At 41.6% G+C, this 26,427-nt stretch overlaps 1 protein-coding gene and 1 long non-coding RNA gene across 16 annotated transcripts in view; one reads left to right on the forward strand and one right to left on the reverse strand.

The window, feature by feature from the left end:
* Nucleotides 1-1,774: 1,774 nt before the first annotated feature.
* On the forward strand, nucleotides 1,775-25,502 carry LOC124141810. Of its 5 annotated transcripts, none has more exons than XR_007219327.1 (5): nucleotides 1,775-2,218; nucleotides 7,779-7,953; nucleotides 18,195-19,131; nucleotides 20,798-22,386; nucleotides 24,773-25,419. It is a non-coding gene; the product is annotated as an uncharacterized LOC124141810 (long non-coding RNA). The 5 variants fall into 5 exon arrangements; XR_007219326.1 differs by having other exon boundaries at nucleotides 7,848-7,953; XR_006862076.2 differs by lacking the exons at nucleotides 7,779-7,953; nucleotides 24,773-25,419 and adding an exon at nucleotides 25,446-25,502.
* LOC124141808 (cdc42-interacting protein 4 homolog) overlaps nucleotides 11,322-26,427 on the reverse strand; it is an 88,711-nt gene continuing 73,605 nt past the window's right edge. For all 11 annotated transcript variants that reach the window (XM_046509947.2, XM_046509954.2, XM_046509955.2 and 8 more), the window contains 5 exons: nucleotides 24,717-24,829; nucleotides 22,113-22,245; nucleotides 21,115-21,263; nucleotides 20,294-20,379; nucleotides 11,322-19,796 (listed from right to left, as the gene is read on the reverse strand). In XM_046509947.2, the coding sequence (XP_046365903.1) occupies nucleotides 19,633-19,796; nucleotides 20,294-20,379; nucleotides 21,115-21,263; nucleotides 22,113-22,245; nucleotides 24,717-24,829 (645 nt within the window). In that variant the 3' untranslated portion in view covers nucleotides 11,322-19,632. The remainder of the gene's footprint in view (nucleotides 19,797-20,293; nucleotides 20,380-21,114; nucleotides 21,264-22,112; nucleotides 22,246-24,716; nucleotides 24,830-26,427) is intronic.

Here is a 26,427-nt window from a genome sequence, read left to right on the forward strand (position 1 = left end):
TCGAACGCTTTAACCACTAGGCTACCCGACCGCCCGAATATGGAGGATGTTCAATGAGTTCAGCTAAAAACAACAATCATTAACTCGGTCTGTAATACTTTTCATGCACATACATCAATATTTCCATCTGCCGCAACAGTATTTCATTTAAAACACAGTGTGTCAGCTTGATGTGGGAGGAAAGCCTGAAGTGTTGCAAGTCTTAAGACTTTTATTACAATTGAAGACCAGGACCATGGATCCGGTGCTTACAAACCCAGAAACATAAATCCGAGCATAAGACCATAGGTTTCTGGTGTACCAAACAGACGAAACTGCACAGCGTCTATAGATGACTGGGCTACCCATGCACCCATGTGAAGTAAACAATGGGGGAATATGTGACTATGTTTGCCAAGCTTGACGACTGAAAATTCCATGTACAGATTTCTCTGGATCTATGAGAGTTTATCTTGAAAGTATCCTAACTGTGGTGGCATGACACCAACACAGGTAGTCAGACCTGACGTCCGTCAATCAAGTGATTGTTCGAAGTGTGATCTATTTGTCATAGCGACTGATTTACGACACCCATTGTCTGAAGAACATTTAATTGCAAAGGCTCATTACCCTGGAGCCATGACATCTATATGCCTTGAAACACTTAATTGCTGTTATTTATAAGATGCTAATCCTAACTGTTAATCCCCATTTTTGTGTACATCGACCGTCTGCCATCCTGCTGATGAATTACTGTTTACATTTATATTTATTACTTACTAAATGTCAGGTGACCTTGGCTATATAAGCCTTGGTCCAGAGAGATTGAGGAGAAGGAGAAAAGAAAGGTCTTACCCTGAGCCTAGCTAGGGTTAGGCTGGGTGCTCCGGGGCACCTAGACAACAACCACTACCACTATGTGCTGACCTGGCACATAGTGTCTTTTGTATGTATATATCTCAAGTATAAAGTAAAACTGTATATACCACAAGCCATCGTCTCCAAGTTGTCACTTCCTACTGAGAACCATACGTCGGCCCCTTGCATATACGAGAGTGCAAATTATTCATTAATCAACGTCAGACCTCACGCGTTGATATATTGTTCAAAATATTATCTATTGTTCATGATGTCTGAGTGAGTTGGATTTAACACCACTTTGAACAGTATTCCAGTTATATAAAAGCGTGTCAGGTTGATGTGGGGGGAAAGTGAGTGAGTATGGTTTTACGCCCCTTTGGGCAATATTACAGCAATATCACGGCGGGGGACACCAGAAATGGGCTTCACACATTGTACCCATGTCCGGAATGGAACCCGGGTCTTCGGCATGACGAGCGAACGCTTTAACCACTAGGCTACCTGACCGCCACTGTGGGAGGAAAGCCTGAAGTGATGCAGGTCTCAGATGTTTACCACTTTGATGAAACCCACGAGTACAGGTATGGTGCGGACAAACCAAGAAACATAATCAGGGCGAACTGGGGTTGGAACCCACAATGATGATGTTGGCACTGGTTGACATTATGTCATAAGAACAGTAGGTTACCTTCAGTGAAGTATGTGTTTGAAACTTACAGATTCACTGTCCTTTGAGAAAGAGTCAAAGCTTTTGGGTTTCGGCGTTACTTCATTAGGGTCAGGTTTTTTTAGTAATTTCTCATAGCTAGTTGGTCAAAATACCATCGTCAGGGTTCAGTGTAAATTCCAATAAAGTATTTGTAATGTACAAGCCTTTTGTACATTTCGGTCAGTAGACAGTGAGATGAATCACATTGTATATGTTGTATGTGATACAGCATACCGTAAAGATATACGCTATTGCTACATGAATTAACGTATATCACCACTGATCTTACTGACTGTTTGTTAATGTGCAAAAACAAAATGTGAACACGTTCTAAATCACCTGTTTCGATTTGGCAACGTGATAGTTCGTGTGACGTCACCTATATTCGTGAGTCTGTTCCATGAAACTACTTCCTGTAGCATAATGGCTTAAATCAGCCTTGTATGGCTACAAAAGTGCATCTAGTCCATCTAAATGCATTGTATATTACTACACAGCCGTGACTCGAAGTAAAATAACTTCTGTCACTGGTGGAGTGCAATTTCCCCACGTTCCACCGACCGTATCCTCGTGCGAGAGACTACTTCCGGTATGACGTCACTTTGTTGACAGTTTGATCGGTTGTAGATTTTCTGATACGAGAGTGAAAGCCGGTTCGAGCCGAGATATGTGAGTTGACATTCAAGTATTTTATATTTATTGTACATCTTCCTAACTGAATGAAATACTGAAAAGAATAATTATATTCTGGTAATTTAATAAATGTTATTGTGCAATTCTTAATTGTGAAATTATTCTTCGAAAAATTAAATAATTTAACCCTCTTGGTGCCACGGGACCATATATGGTCCCTCACTTTTCACACCCGCATAGTGCCAGGGGACCATATATGGTCCCGAGAAAATGCCCTTTTTAAACTGTGAATTTTGATATTAACACTGAGTGCGCAAAGTCAAAACTATAACCATCATCACCCCAACCATCTTAGCTTTAACATCGTGTAACTCATATTTTATACAATGCTACGGATTGCGAAATATGGCGAGATTGGTAAAGTGGCTACCGCTCTTCTCGGCCTTTTTCTGCCATCTTTGAACACCAAGCGAATGACGGCGAATTTTGATTATGCACCCATGTCACATACACGTAAATATTTTCAGACAAAATCCTTGTTCATAAGAAAAATTATGACCTGAGTGGTCAGAAAGACATATTTTTCGCAACTGTATACTTATTCACGTAAATACAAGTTTATTTACACGTTTTGTATATTTTTATCGACTATCGGTAATGGCGGAATGGTCGGTACACATGAGAAAACGACAGTTTATATTTCCATTACATTTATGACGTTCATTGAATGAATTTATAACCATCATCACTCTAATCATCTCAACGTTAATATCGTGTAACTCATATTTTATGCAGTGCTACGGATTGCGAAATATGGCGAGATTAGTAATGTGGTTACCGCGCTTCTCGATCTTTTTCTGCCATCTTTGAACACCAAGCGAATGACGGCGAATTTTGATTATGCACCCATGTCACATACACGTAAATATTTTCAGACAAAATCCTTGTTCATAAGAATAATTATGACCTGAGTGGTCAGAAAGACATATTTTTCGCAACTGTATACTTATTCACGTAAATACAATTCTGTTCATTCCTTTATGAACAAGTTTATTTACACGTTTTGTATATTTTTATCGACTATCGGTAATGGCGGAATGGTCGGTACACATGAGAAAACGACAGTGTATATTTCCATTACATTTATGACGTTCATTGAATGAATTTATAACCATCATCACTCTAATCATCTCAACGTTAATATCGTGTAACGTGTAACTCATATTTTATGCAGTGCTACGGATTGCGAAATATGGCGAGATTAGTAATGTGGTTACCGCGCTTCTCGATCTTTTTCTGCCATGTTGAACTTCATGCGAATGAAGGAATTTTTTATTATGCACCCATGTCACATGTACGTAACTATTATTATATCAGACAGCCAATTATAAAAAGAAATCTGATCGGACTGGTCAGAAAGATTTACTAGTCCCCACTGTACAGTTATTGGCGTAAGAGTACTAACGTTTAGTCGGCCACGGAAGTTTTTTGTTAAGTATTGCATATTTTTATCGTCTGTGTCATGGCGATTTAGCACGGCGCTACATACGAACAGTGCAGATTGTCTTTTTGTTTATGATGCTGATTAACAGAACATATTCAAATCAAATGGAAAGATAGCTATAATCGTTAATATTAAGTTGGTATAGTGTATACTTATGGGCAGGAGGTTCATGATCAAAACCTAAACATTTAATGGCCAAGCCCGAAGTGATCGACAGGGCACGTTCGCATCATATCTGTGCCGCGATTTCTTGTTTACCGGTTGTCCTACATACTCGCCCGTTCAGACAAATAACTGCTACTTTTTTCATATGAAATGTCTAAGAGTCATGTGTGATTGCTCAAACAACCTGACCGTGTGAGTGACTTGCCCTAACTGTTTCACATTTTGTCGAAAATGGAGATTTCAAAAGTGTGGCCACGACATCTAACGTGAGTCGACGCCATATTGTAAACAAATTGTGTCAAGGCCGGTTCCACATGTGGTAGCTCGGCCAACGTTCCTGTCGATGGTACTTGCGATACAAACATAATGCAACTACTGAAAACATCAACATAACTTCTACAATGATGACATCAATACCTTTTTGTATTTGGATTAACCGCTTATGGATACGCTGTGCTATTAAGTTTGACTTCGATTTGTTTTTCCTTTCATTGAAACTGTGATAATGGCGCTGTGATTGGTTTGCTGAAATAGTATTTTCCATGAGTCTAATGTACATGGTACATGCTGTGATTGTAGAAGATAATTGATAACCAATTGTGTATGCATTTATATCATCAAATACACATTACTAATCTCTTCAGAAAATGGAATATATTATAGCTCGTTTTCAAACATTCTGCCATGGATATTAGATCAAAAATTAATATTAGATTTACAAATTATTTATGTACACTGTACTCTCGATTAACGTATGATAATCTATTGCAAGTCTTCAACTCTTATTTGATATGTCATCTGAAATGTAAGCAATGAGTAGGATTAATTTTATTTCGTTACAATCTGCAATTTTATTCAAATAGGCTAATAGACGGTCGGTGATTTCCCGCCGCTGTGAATTTGTCGTCTGGACAGGTGCGCGTGATTTGACCTCGCGTGTTGTGACGTGGATGACGTCGCATGAAACAGCTGATCTAATGTTGTGGTAGTATAATGGATACACGTGGTTTCATTTTCCAAATAACAATATTCTCTTTGACTGAACTAGAAAGCATATCTAGTACATCACGATTGGAAAATGTCTACGGCGACCGACGAGTGAAACATTTGACTAACAGTGTTAGACTTATTTGGCGCAGTTTTCTAATTTTGGTATGTTGACATGTGCTTTTGAAGGCTTGATATTCCAAAAATATAATATGCATTTAGTTGAGTATAGTGAGAAAGCTGTCAAAATGGATCCAATATTAAACCACCTAGATTTTTAATATTTTAGCTTCATCTATTGGAATCTCGAATGGTTTAATTTATAACATAAACAGTAAAAGTAATTAGATCTTCTCACTATATATAGATAATCAATTTCTGAAAGACAAAAAGTGTTTTAGTGTAAATGTGACTTCGTTTTGATGTTTATGTCTTTTTTCACTCTGCATTATCTAAATTACCAAATACTTCGACCAGTGACATAGTAGTAATTACATTCTACTTTGTTTTGTATCCTAGGTATGAAACAGATTTTCTTTTTAAATAAATATTTGTCTAAGAGCAAAATCAATACAATCTTATGGGTTTTTTCACCATTTTAATTTGTATATCTTCCCTCCAAGCTGTTGTTTAGCTAGGCCAAAATTAAGAAAAAAAGGAAAGACATAATAAACCATTTTATTAAAGATTTTGCTGGTTAAATTTTCGAAGTTCAATACCAAGAATATATTTTTCCTTTTATGACAAATAATTCCATTACTTTCATTAGCCTACGATCATTATCTATTTCAAACTTTTCCTTTAGTAGAATGGGATGGAATGGGAAACTAGTGGAAATAAACTATCACGTATGTCCTTAAATGTACATGTATATACCTAACTAGGTGTAAATACACTTCTAAAGTCGTATTTATAAATCAAATGAATAAACGAAAGAAAAAGTGGTATTTCATGGACTGGCCATACAAGTATATTTTGAGCAAAGGTCAAAGTTAGGCAACCTAGCGCGAAATACGACCTGATACGAGGATGTATGTTTTCTGGTGGCCATAGTGAAACAATGACATATGGCGCCCGAGTTGCGAGTGATCGAAAATAGGTTTGTTGAATAGATTTGCTGCCCATGAAAACGTTTCAACAAGTTTGATTGAATCTACATGTACTTACTCTTGGGTGGTATTACGTTAGTATAATCTTGTTAATTATTAAGAAATAATGATGATGCCCGATATTGAGCGATGTCAATTTGAGTATTGTTAGGGCTGTTTAGCGATCTTTCACATTTTGTCCTTTGAAAATGTACGATGTCAATTACCCCGAAGTTGTTTTTATCACTAATAAAAGAGCACGGTCATTGAAACATACATTGACGTAACCGGGATTTCTTCACGATATACATTCCAAACTGTCATTCGTTTTGTGACATAATCTTTAAAACAGTCTGCGTATGAATTAATCACGACCGCTTCCGTCAATTTTGTTTTGACGTCAAAAACACGCACAATTTCATCGGGATTTTTTATCGGTAAATATAACTCACGGAACATTCTCAGTGAATGTGTACTTCAACATAAATATCATATGTCTATCACTGTTAGGACATGTACTTGCCAATGATATGAATTATTGGTCATTTACATTTCAAACAAGGGCGCTTGCTTGACTTTGCTTGCCATATTCGGGTGCGATTAATGTGGAAAAGTAGGAAACTTATAATACCAGCACATTTATCGATGGCTGGGCAGTGCATAGATCTTTTGGATTTGGTGACTGTAGATACTGTTGGAAAGACAATCAACTCGAGTTGCATGTTATACAATTTGGTTACACTGTGTGAAGAAATAAAGACGTTGCAACACTTTTGATACAATGTATACGTTTTTGTAACCGCGACGTCAGCACAGTGTGCCACTGAGCGGTTTGCAGGCTGACTGACGTCCAGGCACCATGAGGGTTAAAGGGCAAGTTCACAAGGAAATGAACCTATTTTTCGTGTACCTTTTCCACATTAAAAGTGTTAACCTAGTAGTGTCATAGACAAAAATATAAAAATATCACAATTAATTAACATATTTTTTGCATTAAAACGATTTACATTTTTCACATTTACCAAGTGTTCTATTTCCAGAACAAAAACACCATGGCTTATGCCCCTTGCAATATGACGTCATTGGTGCCAATTGATAAACATCATGACGTCATCATGCTTTGTTAGAGCCGCTTCACGTGGTGTAGGTACAGGTGTGTGATTCTAGCGTCTCAGATGCCAGCCAGCATAGTGTTATGCTGAGTCACCACTGCGCCGGAGTGTGTCGTAGGCCATGCTGTTTTACCGCAAACTGGTTCTTGATATCTTTTGCGTTGAGAATAGACAGGGACCCAGTTGAATTGGCACCAATTTCGTCATAATCTAAGGGGGATAACTCTGGCCTGTTTAGCTCGAAAAACGAAGGCCTCATAACGGCAGAGCATTTTCACACTATTGTGAGCTTCCTACTTTCACTGTGAAAAAAATGAGTTTATATTTTCAAACACAGATACTAACTAATTCTAAAATTGCGTTTTGTTTAGAAAAAGAAAGAAAGTGATTTTTGCGTGTACACTTCCCCTTTAAACTGTGTGGTTGGTGGTATTGGGAGTGATCCACAATTCGCTACCAGAGATGTACCCCAATACCCACCCCCTGAACCGTTACATATTGTTTTCTCAGTTCCCTGAAAAAGGTGTCTGCATGTTATACTAAAATACTACCTGGAAGGTTTTCCATTCTCATTATAATCTATGCAAATGGTTACTCATTTGCTGCTGGGCATCCACAATGAACGATATGTCCTTTCGCTTCAAGCAATCAGCTTTGACAAACAACCAAACAGACTGTGATAATATCAGATTTTATTACCTGTTTGCCATGTTTCACAAAGATGTGATGACTATATACAGACTGCCTTTGAAACAATGTGATACATTGTGATACTGACACACATCAGATTAACATAACAACATGTCCAGCCTGTCTGGACTGCAGCACCATGGTGGATGAGGAACACAGCCTAGCAAGCCACAAGTGATCACGCCTCACAGGAAACAAGTACAACAACGGTCAACCTTTCACACAGTAAGTGGCACCTAGCTTGTCTTGGACCCTAGCTCTAGACTGGCACATTTGAGGGTGCCAACCCACCCTCTAGACATACGTCACACCACTTCCTTGCGGAAAAGGATATATACCGAAATGTTGCCTTTACAGTAAATAAAGAAGTTGTTAGCCATATATTGTCTCAACTTTGTCATCTGTCAACTTCTAAGTAATGCCTGTCAAACATACTACATTAGTTTCTGATGAATTTCTAAGATTGTTTAAAATGTGACAAAACAGTTTTGGCATTCTATTAAAGAAGTTTCATTTCAAAAGAGCCAGGAATATTGCTTGTACATGCCTTTATTGTCTGGAAGATGTTACATATCATTCAGTTCTGGAACATCAAGGCATGAGAGTTACTGTTTGCATGTGTGAGTTGTGATGACTTCACTCCTGTCTCTGCCCCCTACATTGGGGAGGATGGTTGTAGGACAATATCCACCTTGAATGCTTATTGAATGGAGGCCCCATGTCAATCTGTCACAGATATCACTGTTTCTACTTATTAAAAGGTTTACAAGTTCACACCTTTTTGTGTTCTGCTGTATCTGCAATAATTCTTGATCGGATAAGAGGAAATCGTCTATATAGACGTGGAGTCTTGCAAGATTTAGATGAGCGAAGCTGATGATGGGGGTGATACTCTGTGTAAAAAGCCATGTCGCTATTGATATTCCAAATGGAAGCACGTTGAATTCGAACCTTAGACCGTTTACTGCAAAGCGTAGGTAGGGTCGACAACTCGGGTGAATAGGTACATGCAGGTAGGCATCCTGTAGGTCCAGACTGACTAGCCAATCTCCTAGTTAGAGGGAATTGCGTAACTTTTTTTCTGATTCCATTTGAAATTTTGGTGGACGTATAGGTAGTCTCTTTTAAGTACCTTTAGGTCTATTATCATGCGCATTATTGTAGAGTTCTTTTGGGGGACCAGAACAACTGGAGAGTAAATCCCCTTTGTAGTGCCTGACTTTTGTAAGAGGCTGATAGCCCCTTTGTCTAGTAGTTCTCGCATAGACAAAGTTGCCGCCGCTAACTTGGCCCCTACTAGATGAAAACGTCGGCCTTTGGGGTGGACTACAAGCTCCGGACGCTGTTGGAAATAGAGTTTGTACCCTCTTTTTACCACTTCGATTAGCCAAGGGTCGTCCGTAATTGACTTCCAATTTTCGGCGTATAGTGACAGACGACCGCCGACTGGTCCCGCGGTAGGCGTTAAGATGAATTTGGGTAACCGGTAATCGAGGTCCATTAACATAGCAAGGTCGACAGGGTTTGGCTGAGAGATTCTTGGGTGTAGAGAGTCACGAACGGCGGTTACCTCTTCCTCTGGTATAGGAATGACCACGACCTCTTTGGGACTCATGTCTCCCTCGGCTTGGTTTGGCACGGGATGAGCTTTTCCAAGTGGAGGCACGAAAAGACTCACGTCCCGACATAACATGTCTGCGCTTAGGCGGATCTGTGTGAATCTGGGTGTTGGCCGACCGCTTTTCATTAAGCTTAGATGCCAATGAGATAGTGGAGTTTTGGAATCTGATTAGTGGGTACATGTCTGATGCCTGCTGCAAACCAGTTCATATACGTGCTAATATTTATCATCTGTTTGTTAACACTGTCAATTTCTTTGAATTTATTCATCTCAACATTCATCTTGGTATTTGGGTGTCTGACCAGATCAAAATATTCATCATCAATGGTAGGAGATGTGGGGAATGGACAATTGTGTGTTTTATAACATTGTCTCTCTTTGTGAGGAAAAAGAATTCTAAAAGCTCTACTGGTAGAGGCATTTAAATCCGCATTCATTTTTGTGACCACATTTTCAGTGAATGGTGAATATGGAAATGTAAGAAAACCTTCCCTCTTTTCTGCAGGATTTTCATAACCAGCTCTTTCAATAAACACTGGATCCTCTACCCCATTGCTTGGAGGCTTTACAGATGGGATCAATTGATGAATTTCATAGATAATATCTTTAAATGAGTAGTCGTTTTGGTTTAAACGTGAGTGTACTATTACCATCCTCCCGAGAAGCGCACGTACAATCTTGAGAAGCGCCTGTAAAACCCTCTCGGCCGTACCCCCGGGCGCTTGCCACTGGGGTGAAACGGCATCGCGTGGTGTATGGTTATCTCTCTGCTGCGATTCCTGGCTCGAGCTGCACGAGGATTGTGCTGTATAACTGTAATAGCTAAGTGATACATAACTGTCTGAGCTATAGACGCGATTCTGGCGTGTGGCATCGCATGTACGATCTGTAGGGAATTTACTTGTTGTTGACTATATCAGGGCAATGACTTCCAACTCACTGCAGATGTGAAATGTCAACTGATTGTTTCACTTCGACTGCTTTATAATCACCCCAGTGGGGATTCTCGGTTACACCACGTTTGTAAGAGTGGGTAGAGATTCTGGATCAGTCTAGCTCCCAGCACCCCGTGTTTGGAAGAGTTGGTGGAGATTCTGTTGTCAGTCAAGGTCCCAGCGCCTAACGTTTGTAAGAGTGTGTGGAGATTCTGGATCAGTCTAGCTCCCAGAACCCTATGTTTGTAAGAGTGGGTGGAGATTCTGGATCAGTCTAGCTTCCAGAACCCAATGTTTGCAAGAGTGGGTGGAGGATCTGTTGTCAATCTGTGTCCCAGCACCACGTTTGCAAGAATGAGTTGGAGATTCTGGGTCAGTTTAGGTCACAGCACTCCATGTTTGTAAGAGTGGGTAGAGATGCCATTGTCAGTCAATGTCCCTGCACCTAATATTTGTAAGAGTGGGTGGAAATTCTAGGTCAGTCTTGCTCCCACAACCCTGTGTTTGGAAGAGTGGGTGGAGATTCTGTTGTCAATCAATGTCCCAGCACCCCATGTTTGGAAGAGTGGGTGGAGATTCTATTGTCAGTCAAGGTCCCAGCACCCTGTGTTTGGAAGATCGGGTTGAGATTCTGGATCAGTCTAGCTCCCACAACCCCGTGTTTGGATGAGTGGGTGGAGGATCTGTTGTCAATCAATGTCCCAGCACCCCATGTTTGGATGAGTGGGTGGAGATCCTGTTGTCAGTCAATGTCCCAGCACCCTGTGTTTGGAAGATCAGGTGGAGATTCTGGATCAGTCTAGCTGCCAGAACCAAATGTTTGCAAGAGTGGGTGGAGATTCTATTGTCAGTCAAGGTCCCAGCACCCTGTGTTTACAAGAGTGGGTCTTCCGCGTAACGAGCGAAGGCTTTAACCACTTGGTTACCAGACCGCCCCTGTGTTTGTAGGAGTGGTTTGAGACTCAGATCCTGATGTTCCAGTTAGTAAGGAACACAGGATGACCAGAATGAAACAAAGAGACAAGCAACACGGGCAATATGATGAGGCTGGGCAGTATTTATTATGTACAGAAGTCTAAGAAACAATGTTACAATTATTTACCCTTTATACAGTAAGGTTCCGATTAGTGCTAGCTTTTGATCAGGTCTATATAGAATCACCACGGTATAACAAGAACAGCATTATGCAAAGCCAAGTAGAGCCATCCAGCACAGCCTGTACACTGAAGGGCAAGGATTGTTTAGAAATTACAAGTATCTGTCACACGTATACACTGAATACTGCCACCTGTCAAAGTTAGTATATAGATTCAATCATTTTCTAGAAATTGTATCAAAAAGACTTTCAATTAGAATTAGTTTACAGAAATTAAACTAAGGATGTGATTTTATCAAGCATGTAATGACAAACTTGACCACCATCTTTAACAATGGCTGATCAATAGTGGTATCTTAGGAAGTGATTTTCATGACATGAAATCAAGGAAAACATATTACAAAAATCTGTAGGTTACTTTAAAAATCTTAATCGATCTCAGCTAAATAAACTGGTGTAAATTACAAGGTAGAATCAAGAGTTCCCTACAACATTAGTAGTGCTACAACAATAAACACAGAGGAATTTCTTTGGCACTGGTCAAATTGGATGATGGAAGCTTAACACTAACAGCAGCACATGACACTTAGTGTGAATACATGACATCAATGTGTACCCACACAGAACACCGTCATGATACAGCCTTTGGAGAAAGAGCAGATGAACACATGCTGTAAATACCCACATAATCTCCATCTGTTCAGTGTGGTCCAGCAAATAAATAATGTTGAAGTGAAACGGTAGACACTAGTGTGTTGGTAAGCTACAATGTCAACCATACCCCTGTTGAACTGAGGTATGGGAATGAAGCAGCACTGACTGCTTGAGTCCGAGCTGGAGCTGGAGCTGGAGCGGGAGCTTCTACAGAAAACATTCATCTCGGAAATAAATCTGAAAACATTCAGGATTTAGAAAACATTGCACAGCACAATATTTTGAAGAAAATATGTATTAAAAACACATGTACAGGAAATAATGTAGGCATCTTTTGTGGAAAAGCAATCTTGTGGCATTAGTGACAATTGAAGGAATACTGACAAACAAGTTTGAAGACTAGAAGTGTTACGATGAGTGTAAAGTGTACCAGTAACAGTCAATACGATTCTTACAGCATCCATGGCCAAATAAAGCATCATACCCAATACAGGCAGATATGTACACATATTGCAATGTCTGGCACTATCATACTGTGAATGCCTACACTGGCATTACAATGACATTTCTAACTTGTGGTAATGCATAGATGAATAATTAAGATGAAATTTGAGAGTGATGAAGATCTGCATTTAAGATAAATTTCTTATTGTTACCATTAAGTGTTAAAAGACTGAAAAAGTTATTGTCTTAACCTTGATGCCCCTTACCTTGACCTTGATGCCCCTAACCTTGACCTTGATGCCCCTAACCTTGACCTTGATACCCTTTGCAGTGGACAAAAGGAGCATCTTGACTGTGGCCTACTTACATGTACTGATAAACCCCGTTAATCCAGATACTACCACATAGTGGAAAATCATGCAGCAAAAAACAAGCCTTGAGTACATTATCATAGGAAAAGAGTAATGCCCCTATTTACATAGACCTTCTTTCCCTGAAAAAAATAATAATAGCAAAATGGCAAAAATAGGATGACAATGTTGCTTTGACAAACGCCTGTGTGGTGAATAGACAAAAATCAGACCCAAAGAAGTAATGAAAAGGCTTCTTTCCGTGACCTTCATCTCGTCTCACAAAGCAATTGTCAGTTAAGTCTACCCTTTAACTTCAACATGGACTTGCGTTAGTAATCAAACATTCCATGCTAGGTTCGAGTACTGAAGCTCCAATGGACATTCTAACAAGTGAGTGAGCATGTATGGTAGCATGTTGGCTTGAGTCATGTCCCGGCAATATGTTGGCAGGGGAAGTAAAGAATGGGTTTCCTATATTAATCAGACCAAACGCCTCAACCACCAGGCTATCCCACCACTCCAGCACACATGGTTTTGTGAAACAGGATCTATTTACCACAAGGCGTATATCAGCATGAAGCTCACCCACATTTCCCCAAGCTAACAACCATTTTCCTCAGAACCAGGAAACACACAATCACCAATCTCACATTTTGTACCTAATTGTTGCCTACAGGTAATAATCCTGAACAATGTTCATTACTAAGTTCTCAACTCTATCCAGTAACACTGATATTAATTCTATATGAACAATTTCACTACTTTGAATACACATAATTCAATACCAGTCAATTCTGTAAATAGTTTTATCCCAGGTCACAAGGAGGCGAGAATGTCAATGTCATGAGAGAAATGCTTAAAAAACCCAACTGGATTATCACTATAAGAGAGACTGTGGAGAGACTGTGGGGAGACTGTGGGGAGACAGGGAGGTCAGACAGATCGGGAGACTATTCACAATCATAAAGGAACACATTATCTAAGTATGAGATCTGCAAAACAGGCTGATTGAAAGATAAAAGTTGACATAAGTTGAGTGTACCTTAACTTGCTTCCCATTGGGCCCATACAGATCACGACATGACCTTCACAGAGGTTGTTGACATTCACTGTGGCCGTCAACATTCACCTTGAACAACATTCAACACGATTGTTGACGCTCACAGGGGTTGTCGACTTTTACCGTTGTTGTCAACATTCACTGTGGCCGTCAACATTCACCTTGAACAACATTCAACACGATTGTTGACTTTCACAGGGGTTGTCGACTTTCACCGTTGTTGTCAACATTCACTGTGGCCGTCAACATTCACCTTGAACAACATTCAACACGATTGTTGACGCTCACAGGGGTTGTCGACTTTTACCGTTGTTGTCAACATTCACTGTGGCCGTCAACATTCACCTTGAACAACATTCAACACAATTGTTGACTTTCACAGTGGTTGTCGACTTTTACCGTTGTTGTCAACAGTCACTGTGACCGAGTGTTGTGATATGACAGTGTTGTGAGATGTAGTGGTCGACAGTCACAATTTGAAGCAGACTGTGACATAAAAAAGGTTGTCCACCTCAGATGCACAGCCTTGACACACTGACAGAGAAGTGAAAACAACAAAAACAATCAATTTGATTCACATTTTAAATTTTTGGGGAAGGAGCAATTGTAAAACAAAATTGGTGTGGCCTGAACAGTGTAGCCCCACAGCATGAAGAAAGAAACACTATCCAATCAAAGATCCCGATTTACAGATTAATCATGGCCGTATACAACTGTTTCTCTCCATTAGATTCAGAAGTCCAGGCAATGGGCTAGAAATGACACTAGAACTCATTCCATTAAGTGATGACTCAGCACAATGTCTATGTTTACCACGCAGAACTCTTACAGACAGATATTTTCAAAAATATTATTAATTATTATTACTAAGGTTAAGGTTACAATTGGAAACACTGATCTAATCATGCAATCAGCAACATCATGGCGGGGGACATCAGAAATGGGCTTCACACACTGTACCCATCGAACCTGGGTCTTTGGCGTGAGGAGCGAATGCTTTAACCAGGGATGAGAACGGATATTTTCGTTTTCAGCTGAAACTTCTTTGCAATGGAGCGTGGTCCATAATTTGGGGGTGTTTATGAGGGAAAACCATCAGATTTTAAGAAATTTGTTGTCACTAAAATTTGTGGAAATTCACGGATCCGTGGCAGATTCTCACCCCTGTTTAACCACAAGGCTACCCCACCGTTCCCCCTTTGTTGAAGGGGCCCAAATGGGTTGAGACGGAATAAACAAAGTAATCAATAATTATCATTACACAAACAAATGTTGCACCTTCATCACAGATCAATGCAGTAGAAAGACCCTACTGACGATTTCAAACAAACAGCAGAAAGCTCTAGCAAACGACTATATACACACTGCTAAGAGGAACAGCTCGGGTATATAGATCTGTTCAGGAGTTCAGCTTCTTGACATCTGCTTTTTGCAAATGGTAGACTATTGCACAATGCGAACAAGTAAAACAAGTTGTAAACATTAGCAATAAAAATAAGGACATTTCGTTCTCGAGGATTTAACTTACGATTTAGCGCAGATGACCTACATTAGTTCAGGTATTCTACATATTAATGCAGATGACTTACAATTTAGTGCAGGTGACCTAGATATTGTTGAAGTGAGTAAACTTAGACCACAATTTTCATCTTTGACGAAAAGCAGGAGTGTTTTGTACATGATAAGTACCCAAGAATAAAAAACAACTCGTTTCTTCTTCCTCATTAGCTAATTAAGGGTAGGGCTTAATTACGATGCCTCATTCACAGAAATCATGCATTTTGCGAACCCATATTGTTGCATAGCACAGGTAAAAGCCACACTGATGGACAAGCAAGTATTTGCAGGAAGGAAAGGGAAATGTCAAAGTGAGGTCACTGACCTCATGCTTTGTATACAATCAGGTAGGACGATATTGATCTAGGTTATATCGACGTAACAATGTAGGAATCTTTCTCCCCGTATAAACAAATAATATACAGTGATAACAGCTTCTGCAGAGAGTAACAGGCAGGGAGTCTTCAGTCCGCAACTCGAGTGCAGGCAACTTTACAATACGCTTTGTGATATATTATCAGTCAGTCAAGCAGTGACCCAACTACTCCATGTGGGTGAGTGTTAGAGTGTCAGTGTCGGTGGGTGGGTGGGTTTATGAGTGTCAGTGTCAGTGTATGGGTTTGTGTTGTAGGTGGGTTGGTTTACAAGTGTTTGGGTGGGTAAGATAGGTAGTGAGTGAGTGAGTGAGAAGGGTTTAACTTAACATTCTAGCCATATGATAGCAGGGGGCACCAAAATGGGCTTCACACACTTTACCCATAAGGGCAATTGAACAGGGTCTTCAGCATGGATGCCCATGAAGATCTGGGTAAGAATAGGTCTTCAGCAACCCATGCTTGCTGCTTGTCGTAAGAGCCGACAAACGGGAAAGGGGGGTCTGGCTTGCTGACCTGGTTGATGCATGGTATCGTATACCAGTTGCGTAGATCGATGCTCATGACATCAATCACTGGATTTTCTGGTCCAGTCTCCATTATTTACGGACCGTCGTCATATAGCTGGAATACTGTTGAGTGAGGCATTAAACAGAAACAAAACTTGTCTAGTGAGTGAGGGTATGTGGATGTCTGGAAGATTGAGTTAATGGGTGGGTGGCAATATTGTGAGACTGACACTGAGTTACATCTAACTTGGTGGGAGGGAGGAACCTCGGTGGATGGGTGGAATATGTGTGGGTGGGTCGGTGGTAGGGTGTGGATGAGAGGGAGAGATTGATGGTGGTTTGGGAGTAGGAGTAGGATGTAGGATGTAGGTGGGTGTTTGGATGCTAGTGTATTTTAGTTCAACATTCCAGCCACATGGAATAAAATGTCCTGGGTTGTCATAGCAACACACACTATTGAACACGACTGCTTTGTCAGATTAGTACCAACCATTTTGGCATTATTCAGCACAATTGGCTCTAGGCTAAACAGGGTTGTTTGTATCAGCCACGGGTGTATCGTAATATGGTTGACAACGACTGTAATCATCAGACATGTACTTCCAGTCGCCTCAAACCATGGACCTCTCTAAGTCTTTCACCTGAACATTTCATTTGACAAACTAGAAGACACGGACAAATGACCTGCAATCATAGCAGCTAAAAACATGCTGATGTTTTAAATGACGATATGTCACAGATGGCTGTCAAGTCAATTTTATTGACAGAGAGAGTGATTATGATTTGCAATACAAAATGAATTCCCTTTCTCGAAATCTAATTCCAAAATCCTTTCAGGTTCTGATAAGTTTACAAACACATAAAAACAAAGCCCAGACACTGTCTGTTGTCGTTCAGAACAAGCCCTCAAGCAAACAATGAAAGTATGACAGGAGCAAGTGTCAATAAGGTGCACCAACATAGTGATGAAAGAAAGGAGTTTGGTTTGGTTATGGCCAAGTTGCATACATTCAGTACTTGCTGGACAAACCAAGGATCATGATGTGAGTGGATCTGCTATTCCAACCCACACTGAAACTCTGACTTAGACTACACTTAAAAGTGGGTCCAAAGTGTCAGATGGATGTCCGAAGAAACACCAAAGGCAATCCAACAAGGAGTCAAACCTGGACCGTCTAGGTGAAGGAGCAAGTGCATGAACCATGAGGCTACCCTACCAAACCACCCAATGTCACCAACACAAGACATTGTTGCTACTGGGCTAACCACATAAGCTGTATGTTACCAGATGCCTGCACTGCCGGGGAGGAATCATTAACAAGCACAAACAGTAATGATTTAAATAATATAGCATCACAAATTACAGCATGATATTATACACAACTGCATCCTCGTCAACTAAGAAGTTATGTGCATGCTGTACATGACGCAGAGCTAAAACAAGATCACATGGGAAGGACAAAGGGCTAAAAGCAAGTCTATTTTGTCGGGATACCAACGTGGACATTCCTCAGTAGGGGATATTCCTGTAGTGTGTATGTTGTCCATATATATTTCTACATTAGACAAATGTCTATCAAGACTGTTGACTTCAGTCAACACAATAAAGGCCTTTTTTCTTAATCAAGTTGTGTAGATACTAAAACAATATGATGTTGTGAAAAAGATGTTTTGAAGAATTTCCGAACATGACAAGAATTCAACATATTAATCATCCAGCTACATAAAAGCACGTGCTCAATTCAATTAATCGTTACAGAGGTGCTTTCCTGTTTTCAAATTTGAGTGCATAATTCTATCAAATTTCTCGGCCTTCATTGGAAGAGCATCACTACTATAGAGTTACTTCCCCTACTTTCACAGGCTTCTCCAGCAGTCAACAGGTGCCCTTTGCTGTATCCCGACTGAATGCTGATGATCTGTGCAGGCAGCAGCAGCAACAACAACAGCGAACAGCAAGCCAGCATAAGTACATTAGTATCAAATATATACAACATGAATGACTACATATATCAAACAGATTAAAAAGGTATAAAGTGTACCTTGATCGTTTAAAAAAGTTGATCTGTTTATCTCCAGCCAGAGAATTTGATTGCACGATTTAATCATCAGCGTAACATGAACCTCTCCCCAAACTACAGTCGGAGATGAAGCCGAAAGACAGCCCTTTGATGTTGCAGCATTAATATCCAATCTGACCACCAACACATCGTAAACAGCACACAATGTAAATGCATTGTCAGCAGTCTTCTAATATCTGTTACCAAAGAGCTGCCTTTCAAACATCAGCAAGATTAAACCTTACTCCATCATTCAAATCTACATCAAGAGGCAACTTTCTTCATTCAATCCTCTTTTGTCCATTATCAATACGTTTCCTCGACAACTGTGTGACTCTTGTATACATACATTCTTTCTAGAAAACTACAGAACACATTTATATCAAATCGCATCCTTCTTCGGTCTTGCTCAGGGTCCATGATGTTGCGGTCAGCATTTGAAGCAGGTGTTATACATGATGTTGATGAAGCTGGGTGGGTGATGTGTTGCAGGGTTAACTTAATGCAGTGTTGGACTCCGATGGGTAATCTCACCGCATGAAGTAATGACACCATCAACCCTACCCTACATAGATCTGACTGACCTAGTTACTAGATGAAGCAGATGGACACTGGACAGCAATGGCGTGACACAGCATCATGGACCGTGGACTGTAGTGGGAGAGGTTGAAGCTGCTTCAGGCAGATACTGCCCAGTGGAAGGTATCATCAGTCATCTCCTGTACCCACAAGGTCACAAGGTGAATCTTACTAGCTTACGAACTGATGCAACCCTGTCCCGTACAAGGTCATAAGATGCATCTATGTAGCTTGATAATTGATGCAATCACAAGGTGAATGTTACGTAGCTGTGTAACCGATGACAACGCAAGCTAGGGCTTCTCCATCACCTGATGGACCTGCGCAGGCATCTGACTGATTGCAAGCATGGAGCTGTGGACTGACCACCTGAAAGATGACCTAGGTTACCTTGTCACCTGATGATAGTACTTTCACACATTCCAAGTCGGCTCTCAGTCTGTTCAAACAGGACGGTGCATTTTCTAGCATGGCTTGATGAAGGAACTATGGAGACGGTCTGTTCCAAACACTAGTGGGATTTGCCCGCTCCAGACACCTCAATGTTCTCCTGGTTATGAAACACGACACTCAATCAGCAGCTTGCATCCTGGAGATCTCATTTTAACAACCGACAGTGACATCTTTCAGGTCTGTGAACTAGAGTAATGCTATATGGTGTGCTAGACTTGATCCTGATCGTACAGGTGGACCTCTATGTAGGATGTCGGCACGAAGCCCTCGGAGGTATCGTCCCGCTTGACCCGCGTCCACCCGTCGCCCTGGTCAGCCTCTATGATGTTGAACTCTTCATTCTCCAGCATGGAGATCGACCCTTCGCTGCTTCCTGAAAACCACAGCAACAGGGTGTGTTTATTTGGGAGAGGTAAGGTAAAGTGAAATGGGGTTAATGTCATGTTAAAGACTATTGCACTTATATGGCGACGTGCATGCGTTTGCGTGTCTTCCTGTATTAGTACGAACTATTGCCAGTCTTATAGTGCTAACCCACTGAGAAACCATGCCGCAGTTCAACATGGACACTCCACTCAGACACAGTATACTGACTCCGAGCCGACCAGTCCTTGTCTTGTCCCCAAACTACTGAGTGTCAGGCAGGATAAAAACAACTACCTTCTTTGAACGTCTATTGGCATGACGTCTCCGGGCAGATCCTGTTTCAACAAGACCATGGAGGCGGTCTTATTTAGGAGGACTGTGTTTTCTGCTGTCTAATGACAGATGGTCAACACGTGTACATAAAGATAAATCAGCATCAAGCTACTTTGGTACGGATGTTGTGATGAAAGTTGGAATGGGCTTTGCTACAGTTGTAGAACTCACCATCAAAAGGATATAATGCCCGACAGGTTCCGATGATAGGAAACGTTTCAAACTCATCCTCCCCCTCCTCATCTCCATCAATAGGCCTGAAACAGAAGGTCAGTATGAGACGTTAGCAGTGAGTGGGAGGCAGTTTCAAATTACGATACAGTGAAGTTTCCACACAGAAACATAAATATCAGAGGTACATATCATATGTAAGGTTCAGCTAGATGTTTGTTTTCTATGGATGTGAAATGAACATTGCAAATATTCAGAGTAACATTTGTATCAACATCAAAACAATTGTTATTGTTAATAATTCTTGGAATACTACCTCTATTACATCACTGCCCAATATTGTATTCAGGCTGCGACCACACTAAAAACTAAACAATCAGATTTTCATCAGAAGTCCTCCTCACTGTCAACTATACATCATTAGTCGTATCCCTAATAGCACTCTGGACGACCTCTTCCATGTACAGGTCACGTCGGGTCTAAATGACTTCATTTCCTTTCTAGATGTCATTTCCGGTCTCTCAAAAGTCATAAAGGTGTCATCTATGACGTCACTTCCGGTATTGGTTCCGATCGTGACGTCACTTATTCCACTTGTGATGTCACTTCAAGTCAATAGGAAAGCCCGAAGTGATTCAGGTTTTTAGAAGTTACCACTTTGGTGAAACCCACAAGCTCGGATGTGCTGCTTACAAATCTAGTAAACATTACCAGGGCGAACCAGGATTCAAACCCACGGCAAACTGCGGCACCTTAGACGACTGGGCACCCCGTGCCCCCACAGCACCATGATGTGACAGACACTGACAGCATATACTTACGCATACACATTATGCTGCAGGTTTGGTGTTCCTGGCTCGGAGACCTGCTGTTGACTGGCTGGGGTACTGCCATCTGACACACTTGGGGACAGCGACTCGTTAGACGTACTGTGGCGCCGATGTTTACCATCAGCCTCACCTAGATAATTCTGGAACACATAACACAAACACTCCTTTCATCACTCAATATGTCCACACTACCTAGTAAGTTGAATGCTGACTTTCGTGGAACCTCGATAGCCTGGAAATAATTTAGGGACAATGTTGAACATGAAACTCATTATTGCCGGACACTTGTTTATCCAAGCCACTGATTTCAGCAAGCAAGTCATCTCTATGAACACAGTAGGTAGATTTACGTAGTCAGTAGTGATGGGTATTGGCCTTTTGTATTGCCATAAATTGCAATAATGATTCATGTATTGCGATACATACCACGATATATTGCATGCCTTCTTTCATTTGTAATTTGTAACAAAATAATAAAAAAGGTCACATACATCACACTTCCCCTGCAGTTTTTTGACAACTTTGTAGTAGTCCACCATTTTGTTGGATGTTACTCTGACCACAACACAAACGTAATAGACAGATCATATACAGGAGGCTGGTCGTGAATAAATTTGCTTCTTCGATCACAGGAATCAGATGCTAATTTCATAATTTCAACTGGAGTTGTCACTGATGTACATTTTGCCAACAAGATGAAAATATGCATGATTTTGAAAAACCCAATATACACCAGTATTTTCCAAACATATTGTCGGAAGTTTTCATACGTAATTCAAATTGTGGTATACTGGCAACACCTATAGCCGTCAGACAGAGCAAGTAAGGTTTTGGGACAATCCTTAAGAACTCTCCAGTATAATGTTATATGTTTACGGACCTACTGATTGACAAGAGTGATCTAACTGACGTGTCTGTGTGTCCACCTGCCCCCTGTGTCTGTACTTGGAATCATATTGTTTAAATGGCATCAACGTGTTTTCACTCACCTCAAACTTTTGCAGATCTTGCCGTAGATCATCTATCTTTTGAGCATTTTCTTCTATTTTCTTATCTAAGGTACTTGGATCTCCTAGAGCCGGGTTGTTTGCATAAACATCTTTCATCTTCAACATGCCTTCCCTGTAACAGCAAGCCATGGATACAGTCAAACACTGTTGTGTTGAAGTTGAGAGACCTATGTAAATACTGAGGTTCCACACAACCCAAAATGATAAATAAAGAAGGAACATGCAGGGACAATGCTTTAACTTCCAGACAACAGTAAGTTTGACACAACAGTGTTTCACTGTAATCTCAAGGTATCCCTGTAAAGGCAAGTCCCATGTAATCTCAAGTAGAACTATAGCTATCCCTGTAAAGGCAAGTCCCATATAATCTCAAGCTGAATTATAGCTACCCCTGTAACAGCAAGTCCTATATAATCTCAAGTTGAAACAAAGCTATCCCTGTAACAGTTTAACTCTACATAACCTCTGTCTGTCCTACCTCCAAGGACTACAACCCTCCCACAACTCTACATTACCTCTGTCTGTCCTACCCCCAAGGACTACAACCCTCCCACAACTCTACATTACCTCTGTCTGTCCTACCCCCAAGGACTACAACCCTCCCACAACTCTACATTACCTCTGTCTGTCCTACCCCCAAGGACTACCACCCTCCCACAACCCTACAGTGCCTCTCTGCCTGTCTTACCCCCAAGGACTACCAACCTCCCACAACCCTACATTACCTCTCTGCCTGTCTTACCCCCAAGGACTACCACCCTCCCACAACCCTACATTACCTCTCTGGCTGTCCTACCCCCAAGGACTACCACCCTCCCACAACCCTACATAACCTCTCTGTCTGTCCTACCGACAAGGACTACCACCCTCCCAATACCCTACATTACCTCTCTGTCTGTCTTACCCCCAAGGACTACCAACCTCCAACAACCCTACATTACCTCTGTCTGTCCTACCCCCAAGGACTACCACCCTCCCACAACCCTAGAGTACCTCTCTGCCTGTCTTACCCCCAAGGACTAGACTACCACCCTCCCTCAACCCTACAGTTCCTCTCTGTCTGTCCTACCCCCAAGGACTAGACTACAACCCTCCCACAACCCTACATTACCTCTGTCTGTCCTACCCCCAAGGACTACAACCCTCCCACAACTCTACATTACCTCTCTGCCTGTCCTACCCCCAAGGACTACCACCCTCCCACAACCCTACATTACCTCTGTCTGTCCTACCCCCAAGGACTAGACTACAACCCTCCCACAACCCTACATTACCTCTCTGCCTGTCCTACCCCCAAGGACTACCACCCTCCCACAACTCTACATTACCTCTGTCTGTCCTACCCCAAAGGACTACCACCCTCCCACAACCCTACATTACCTCTGTCTGTCCTACCCCCAAGGACTACCACCCTCCCACAACCCTACATTACCTCTGTCTGTCCTACCCCCAAGGACTACAACCCTCCCACAACTCTACATTACCTCTCTGCCTGTCCTACCCCCAAGGACTACAACCCTCCCACAACCCTACATTACCTCTGTCTGTCCTACCCCCAAGGACTACAACCCTCCAACAACCCTACATTACCTCTCTGCCTGTCCTACCCCCAAGGACTACAACCCTCCAACAACTCTACATTACCTCTCTGCCTGTCTTACCCCCAAGGACTACAACCCTCCCACAACTCTACATTACCTCTGTCTGTCCTACCCCCAAGGACTACCACCCTCCCACAACCCTACATTACCTCTGTCTGTCTTACCCCCAAGGACTACAACCCTACATTACCTCTGTCTGTCTTACCCCCAAGGACTACCACCCTCCCACAACCCTACATTACCTCTGTCTGTCTTACCCCCAAGGACTAGCAACCCCCCACAACCCTACATTACCTCTGCCTGTCCTACCCCCAAGGACTACAACCCTCCCACAACTCTACATTACCTCTGTCTGTCCTACCCCCAAGGACTACCACCCTCCCACAACCCTACATTACCTCTCTGTCTGTCTTACCCCCAAGGACTACAACCCTCCCACAACTCTACATTACCTGTCTGTCCTACCCCCAAGGACTACCACCCTCCCACAACCCTACATTACCTCTGTCTGTCTTACCCCCAAGGACTACAACCCTCCCACAACCCTACATTACCTCTGCCTGTCCTACCCCCAAGGACTACCAACCTCCCAGAACCCTACATTACCTCTGCCTGTCCTACCCCCAAGGACTACAACCCTCCCACAACCCTACAGTACCTCTCTGCCTGTCTTACCCCCAAGGACTACCACCCTCCCACAACCCTAGAGTACCTCTCTGCCTGTCTTACCCCCAAGGACTACAACCCTCCCACAACCCTACAGTACCTCTCTGCCTGTCTTACCCCCAAGGACTACCACCCTCCCACAACTCTACATTACCTCTCTGCCTGTCTTACCCCCAAGGACTACAACCCTCCCACAACCCTACAGTACCTCTCTGCCTGTCTTACCCCCAAGGACTACCACCCTCCCACAACCCTACAGTTCCTCTCTGCCTGTCTTACCCCCAAGGACTACCACCCTCCCACAACCCTAGAGTACCTTTCTGCCTGTTCTTTGGCCATTTCCTTCTTGATTGCATCAATCTTCTGCTGCAGCTTCTTCCGACGCTGATTGGGAGGCAGGTCACTGAAGTCTTCCTTTGGGTCATCCACCTGAAGACAATCAAACCAGTCATATCTCACTCTGAACTGGTCAATATCCATGTAAACGCCCACCATCAAGCAGACATGTCACAAGTATCTTTAACAAATCGTTTCTAACAAAACATTTTGTATTTACCACAAAGCATGTCATTCACATAACAATACTCTACATGATCATTAAGCAAAGCGAAATAAGCTGCTAAATTTGCATTCTTTATCTGTGGGATCATGCCATGTTACACAAAATTACTCAATGTTAATTTCATGGCCGGTCACAATTCATATACAATGATATGGCTGTATGTCACTGAAATGACCGCACATCATCATCATCATCATCATTCCTAAAGGACAACTGTAATAATGACAATGCCACAACGAGGTCAAGGGGCCTCATACTAGCATCTACCACTGATAACCCTCAACATGCACGCATGCAATACCAAAGCATACCACAGCATGCAATTTCTACCACTGCTGTTTATAACCACCTAAAACCGTTTTGGTATTCCACTTACTCATGTGTAAGCACGAGACAGCGATTAAGCTGTCTATACTGTTTCATTACAAAATGTTATCAGATGAAATACTTAAATTAATCTTTTTGTTCTGTTTGTTGTTTAAGACCGCACTCAGCAATATTCCAGCTATATGACGGCGATCTGTAAATAATCAAGTCTGGACCAGACAATCCAGTGATTGACATAACAAGCATCAATCCATGCAATTGGGATATGATGACATCCATCAACCAAGTCAGCGAGCCTGACCACCCGATCCCATTAGTCAACTCTTATGACAAGCATAGTTGCCGTTTAGGGCAAGAATGGGTTGCTGAAGACCTATTCTACCCCGGATCTCCACAGGTCAGTTAAATTAATCAGTAGATCGTAGAGAGCATTTACTGAGCACAGCAATAATGTAAATAAATATCCCAGGCATTGATTAAATGTCCAGTTAATGGTGCCTCAGTCCATCAAATATCAAGCCTGGACACTTGCTTAGGAAAAGTAAAGCATATCCTGCAAATGTAACACATTAAATCAACAAAAAATAATTCCAGGCAATAAAAACCCACTGCGAGCCTAAGGACAATGTAATGTTCTGTTATGGACAACATGCAGAAAACACTGGTGAGAACGCAGGGAATGTTAAGTAGCCTCTTACACCAGTGTGAGGACAGGGTTGAGGAAGTCAACCTGACCCGCCTACTTGTGAAGTCAAGTGTTGATATTGTGCAGCAACACTCCGATGACCACATGGCTTGATTTACAGCTTCTGGCACAATAACAATACTCACTCTCTAATTGCACCTTGTAAACAAAGTCGTACCAAATAGTTGTCACATACTGTTCTCGCTTAGAATTCATAGCCTGAACTTCATGTAATAGAAATTGATTTCGTTATTTGTCAAGTAAACTGTAGTCTTCCATATTACAGAGCACCATGTTATCAAGACATTAATCCATCCTCGTGGACAGTTGACATTAATGTATAGTTGCATGTTAAGTCAAATTAACATTTACACAAGCATATTTGTCAACTGTGGTTTGTATTCTGACTTTATGACTGTGTTTAATGAAGCATTTGCACATTTCAGAGTGAGT

This window comes from Haliotis rufescens, unplaced genomic scaffold (genome assembly GCF_023055435.1).
Source record: "Haliotis rufescens isolate VD_foot unplaced genomic scaffold, xgHalRufe1.0.p SCAF_8, whole genome shotgun sequence".
Taxonomy (NCBI): Eukaryota; Metazoa; Mollusca; class Gastropoda; order Lepetellida; family Haliotidae; genus Haliotis; species Haliotis rufescens.